Raw genomic sequence first — 6,247 nt, forward strand, 5'->3', positions numbered from 1 at the left:
CACGTGATTGTGAATTATTGCGGAAGAAAATACAGGACTTCCACTACGAAAGGTGCGCCAAAATTAAACAGCTGTTCAACATTTCCCCGCAAAGCGATCTATGGCGTTTCAGCAACGCTAAGGGGGAAAGTTGTGAATCACTCTCTATACTCCGCGCGTAAAAGAATAAAGATTGGTGAAAGACGAACACATTGTTAAAACAGGCAGGAATGTATGCACTTTCCAAATGGAATGTGCATGCAATTGACATATGCTGACCTCACCTGGCTGCTGGCTGCTGTTCACTCCTGCTCGCTGACATTTTGCACCAAACATCAAAGGTTGTGCTCAGGAGATTCAACAGCCAATTACAATGGGAGAACGTGTGCTGGTAAACTTTTTATTCAGCCAACCGATGAGAGGATGGAAACAAGCTGTTTACAGATAAAAAAAAAAAACGAACGCTGCGGCGAGCGCCACCGTTTGCAATAGTTTTATACATTTCACGATATATTGCACTTCTGCGCGAAGCATGAACAGGGCACAAGAAATTTCCTGCTTACAGTGCAGCACATTCTGCGCCTTGGCTATCTCGCCTTTAGCTGGGAACTTTTAAATAAACCGGCGGTCACACTCCCTCACACACAATCGAGCGCTCAAGTTAGAAATCAGGTCGTGTTACATACATCCTTATGGGTGATGCTTAAATGAGGAGGCGGTCCAAACTGCGCCACACAGGGTTTTTTTTTTTTTGTAACCATTGAAGCGCCACTGATTACCCTGCTTGAAGAACAAAAGTTTTGGTGCCGCGATACCGCCATTCTGGCACATAATGACTGCATTAAATGTGTCAATTTCATTAATTAAGCTTGGGGGAAAGTTATACCATATGCGATTTCCGCCAGAAGGTATTGGTGTTGCGCGTTATTGCGTTATGTTCAGTTAAAGTCCCACAATGTCTCTTCTTATTCATTCAACGCCATTTTCTTGCGTTATATTCGGAATTGCTCGCATGTCAGATCAGTGCTATCACATTTCGCTCAAGGAAAGGAAAAGTTTGCGTTGAGCTACGTTTGTGCTCATAGACATTCACATATGTATGAGCAAAAACTGGTGACCTGTGTTGCCGATAGCATCATAAGCAGAGCATTGGGTTGAGGTCACACTGTGGATGTTTCGGACTGGCAGTATTAGAGGACAATGGTAACAGCCTGTCAATGGCTTAAGCATAAGAAATATGGGAAAGAAGGCAATTGTCGTTACGTAGATCTGAATAATGCCGTGCGAAATTCGGTGCGTGCACGTTGTGTATACGCAATATCAACATTACGCTGTGCTTGCAACCACAAGCGTGTATTATGCGATGATATCTTAAATTTCTTCATTTATCCCTCATTTATGTCGGCAAGCTGCAGGGATGAGTTGTGCTCTGGAAAACTCGGAATCTGTCAAACACACGTCGTAGACAACCTACACTGTACAACGATTTACACCCTTGATGGTGTAAATCACTGTCTACAACTAACACCTTAACACCCCAGCAAAAAAACAAACAAACAAGAAAACACCCTCTTAAATTGTTTTAACGTTATTTACACCTTTGCAAAAGGTGTTGGTCTTTGTTATTTGATAGGGTGTATGGGACTAATTAAAGTCAAAAAGGGTGTAAATCATTTTACAGTGTACGCCCTTCTCTTTACCTTTCACTTCCCTTTCCCTTCTCTTTTCCCTTTTCTTTGTTAGGTTTCCCCATTATTACTGACAATTGTAATTGCAATATGACAATTGTCCCCATTGTAACTGACGATTCTGGTCAAGATTCCTAATTTGCCTTTGTAATTTCTGAGCAACATTAGAATGGAGTGCGCAAGAATACAGCAGCACACTGGACCACAAGGTAGCTGCTCATAAGAAATCGACCAACCATTGTTACTTATGCCCCTGTTTTTTTCTGCTCTGAGGACACTATACAATTTTTTAATCTCGGTAATGAAGTGGGTGAGCACTGGTTGCATGTGACCCAGGAGAATGCACTCGCTTTGGAAAAACACAAATTCCTCGAGGTGGGCACCTGTTAATCTGTTGCTTGCAGCAAAGTGTTTCTAATAATTCAATAACGACAACCAGCATGGAAAAAGTTGGCTTTGCATTCAAAGTGTTTAGGTGCACGGAGAGCTCTAAGGTGGAGAACGCAGACTCCACCATAAACGTATTGTTGCGTTAGTCACGCATCCAAGGTCATCTGTGTAACGTTCCGCACCACATACCACACTTATGTAACGTTCATTTATGTAACTTTCCGTACCACACGCGGATTCCGATATGCAATACAGGACTTGCTGGGCAAAACCCAGCAAAACCCATTTCAGCTCTTTTACGTGATGTATGCCGATACGGGCTCTGGCAAGACGTAAAAACCACGTCGGAATCGGCACAAGGATCTGCGGAAAGTGTTGTACAGTTCTGGATTTATTGCACGGCCTATCCGGAAGGCAACGATACATGGAAATCGATACTGACGAAGATAGACCACTAGCTGTTCTTAAGGGCTGACAAGGCTTGGGGGCGCTATTAGGGCTACTGCATTACCAAAAATCACAAGCAGTTGTACGCGGGCAGCGTTGAAGCGCATTTAAGAACAACACAAACACAATGCATAAATAAGACTGCATAACGTTTACGCAGTCTTTCTGAGTGCACGCAGAAGATACACTGATCGGGAAAATTTCACGAAAGATGGCGAAAAAGAGCTACTAGAAAGATGCCTTCGAAAGTTGTATGGTCTTTGGTCGCACGCTGTCGGTAATGATACACAGTATACATATACTGTATAGCTTATATGTGATGAAGTTGAAAGAGTCGCTTAAAAGCCCGCTAGTCCCTGCCAAGAGGGTGCAGGGGTATTTCACATTATAATTGCGTGTAGATTATGTACAGCGCGGCAAGACGAGGTCGAGGTTTTCTAGAAAAATATTGTGTGGTATAAGGGACACTTCAATGCCTACGCGCTGCAGCTAAACCGCGACCTACTCCACTACAAAATATGGTCGTTTGCTTTGTTTCTTCTAGCTCTACATTCAGTGTATCTCGCAGAGCGCAGGCGCTTTTACAATTGCGAAGGGAACGGGCTTTTCTAGACACTAACACGTTTTTTTTGTTTTTTTTTTTTCCTACTCCGACGCTACGGCAATCGCTAGGCTCGCTTAAGTACAGCCGAAGCACCATGTTTTGAACCAGCTCACTGTAACAAGTCCGTACATGCCTACAATACCAGCACCCTGTCACTGAATACAAATACAGCAGCTCGCTAGCAATAGTCCCGAAAAGGCCACGCCGCGCTGAGCAGTGTACACGCGCATAAGAAAATAGACAAACGATACTAAAGCGGTAAGCTGTCTCCCACAAGCCGAGCGCTCTGGGTAAGGCAAGTGTAGTACGTGGGCTAAGAGGTCTGTCTGTACAGTTGTTCCTGAGAGTTGCTTGGGTGGTCCCCGTACTTGTGCAGCTGTAAGGATGGTGTTCGTTTCTTGGTGAGCGTGACGTTGTATTTACACTGATGGGTCGCGCCAAAAGTTACTCTCGTGGTTGACGGCAACATGGCTGCGAACGTGGCGTCGTTCAAGCGGGAATCAAACAACCGTCTCGACGCCACGACAGAAAGAAAAAAAGAAGAAGAAAAAAAGGATTTGGAACGATTGGGAACACGGTCGCAAAGCTATATGAAACCACCACCCGGCACCGGTAACTTGCTGATGAAGAATTCATTTTTACAGTCAATAAGTGCTGGCGTCGTCTCAAAAACCTCGCAGACGCGTCTGTTACTTCGACCTACAAACGGCACCCCGGGGAATTAAAGCATGACATTAGGAACTTCACGCGACGTCCAGCGCTGTTGGTGTAGGTAGGGAGGGAAAACTGCACGGTTGTCGCGCCCCATCCGCAGCAAGGTTACCGGCTTCACGAACCCGACGAAGCATAGAGGAGTCGTGTTTTATGGGGTGAAACATTAAAAGGAATGAAAAGCACGGCGAGGCGAAAAGTACCTCGCTTCCGCAACTTTCTAGACTAAAATTTGCAAATTTTCTAGCAGCTAAATTAAGGTTGTCACTGCTGTCAAGGTAACAAGGCTGAAGGAAGGGAGAAAAAGAGGAAACAAACAGACGACAGCGCTTGTGTCGTCTGTTATCTCCTTAGTCCCGTCTTGCGCACTGTTTTTAAACGATAAAATGTACTAACAAGCCCTTTAGTACACTCTTTTGAAAAAACGAACATCTCAACTGCGAGGAAGTCAGCATTATTGTCGGAATGAGGCGCAGACAATAAGGTTGTCGCCTGTTGCAGTCCTAAAATGCACATTCGGCCACGAAAGTTACTATGCCGATGACTAATCCGCTATGCGTTGCGGAAGGCATAACCGGGGTTGCAAAGAAAAGCAAGAAAAAAATTGTGTGCATGTGCGTGTAATGTTGTTGAACCTAGCTAACCACATGGCAGGATTGGGCGAGTTGGTAATTCATAATGACAACCATGGAGCGGCAAAGAAGACGACGAATAAAGAGGTTCACAGAGTTCGTCCTGTACATCTTTTCATTTGTCCTCGTTTTTGTCGTGCTGTGGCCGTTATTGTTGATGATGAACTGCCGCTATTATTAAGCCAGCGAAACAGCACATGCAAACTGAACCCCAAAAACCTAATGTGCACTGACTCACTGTTTGGTGGGGAGAAATGTAGTGAAGACATTTAATCTCCCCTCATTGGTTCTCCAAGCGGCGAGAATGCAACTTTGCGATTTAATCGGTACCGAAAATGGACAACCGCGGTACATTGAAATACGAGCTACGGAGCGCGCGGCATTCAGTACATGCCGCGCATCCGTGTCCAACCTTGACATGGAAAGGCCATCGTTCTTCGTGTAAGCATTGTGGTTTGTCTTTCCGCCGCGTTCGGAGCCCATTCACGCGAGCGTTATCTAATTTTGACGCTGCGCTGAGTGAAAACGGCGCACCATAGAGTTTCTTAGTAAATATACGGCAGACGCAGCTGCATTCCTTTATTTTTTTTCGTACTGAGCGCCCAACCATCCGCCTAACAGACGATCGAAAGACGATGGCCGTTCCACATCAAAGTTGGTCACGAACTCTCGTAAGTTATTCCTAATGCGCATACGCGGCTCGTCACTAGGATACGCGGCATGTACTGATAGCGACGCGCTCCGTTGTTCGTATTTCAATGTATCACGATAGTATGTGCGTAGTTTTGTTTGGTGTCTTTTTACCTTTTTATCATATTACGCGACACGTGGCTGCTGGGAATTTTCGCGCTTTCTAACTGTTTCATTTTGGGCTAGCTTGGAGGCGAAGTATACGAGCGTGTTTATTTATGGACAGGAAATTAAAGTGTGGCTCACCTCTCGAGTATGGAGTGGTCAATTACTACATATCGTGTCTGTTAGTGTCACTACGGAGGTGTAACGGAGTCCTTTCAAATGCTAAATAGAGTCGCCGTGTTTGGGACGACGCATTTTTTTACCAACGTTTGAGGCCAATTTTGTAAAGTATTTAAAAATTTTTTACACGCTTCGGGAGAATCCGTCAAGACTGAATCAGACTACGCGAGTTGCGGTTACATATTCTGAAACACTTCTACCTCGTCTCGTTCAGTAACCACCTTTGAAACTTGGCACTTTAACTGATACAGCACGAACCGTAGAAACACGCGTGTTCCAAAAAACAACCACAGATAGTAATTGTAAATCAATAAATAACATTCTACATTCCCACTCTTACCAAGTTTAAGTGTATAAATGCCATAACTTAGTTCATCTCATGCCCTTATATACAGCCAAGCAAACAAACATCCCCGGCCCCGTTCCCGTTAATATTCATCGATGCTCTACTAGTAGAGGCCAACAAGCAGCTATAAACATAGCTTATAATTCAAAGCTTGCCGGCTTTATCCTTGCTATAGTTTTTCTGTTCCCGACTCCTCACTCCTGTAAGCCGGTGAAGCCTTACTTTACACAGACCGACCAGATGCGCGGAAAAGGTCAATATCACACAAGGGCGATGACGCAACGTAGAACTCTTGACACCTAGGAGGTTTTTGTAGGTCAATCAATCTACCCCAAGGCCGTTAGCCACAGGAGGGGCATGGCACACCGATTGCAGTGTGTATGTACAAAGACTTCGGCGGCCCTGCAGGGACGTGGTGACCGATTCGTATCGTGCGTGTACTGCAGTGGCGGCCTTGCGGGGGCAGCAGGCTAGT

At 45.0% G+C, this 6,247-nt stretch overlaps 1 protein-coding gene across 1 annotated transcript in view; it reads right to left on the reverse strand.

Moving 5' to 3' along the window:
• Positions 1 to 369: 369 nt before the first annotated feature.
• Positions 370 to 6,247, reverse strand: part of LOC144178825 (uncharacterized) — a 170,067-nt gene continuing 164,189 nt past the window's right edge. The window contains exon 7 of the mRNA XM_077706954.1: positions 370 to 6,247. This exon is cut by the window's right edge and continues 213 nt beyond it. Within this exon, the coding sequence (XP_077563080.1) occupies positions 6,243 to 6,247 (5 nt within the window). The 3' untranslated portion in view covers positions 370 to 6,242.

This window comes from Haemaphysalis longicornis, unplaced genomic scaffold (assembly GCF_048455015.1).
Source record: "Haemaphysalis longicornis isolate Haplotype H1 unplaced genomic scaffold, Haemaphysalis longicornis Haplotype H1 scaffold_4, whole genome shotgun sequence".
Classification (NCBI taxonomy): domain Eukaryota; kingdom Metazoa; phylum Arthropoda; class Arachnida; order Ixodida; family Ixodidae; genus Haemaphysalis; species Haemaphysalis longicornis.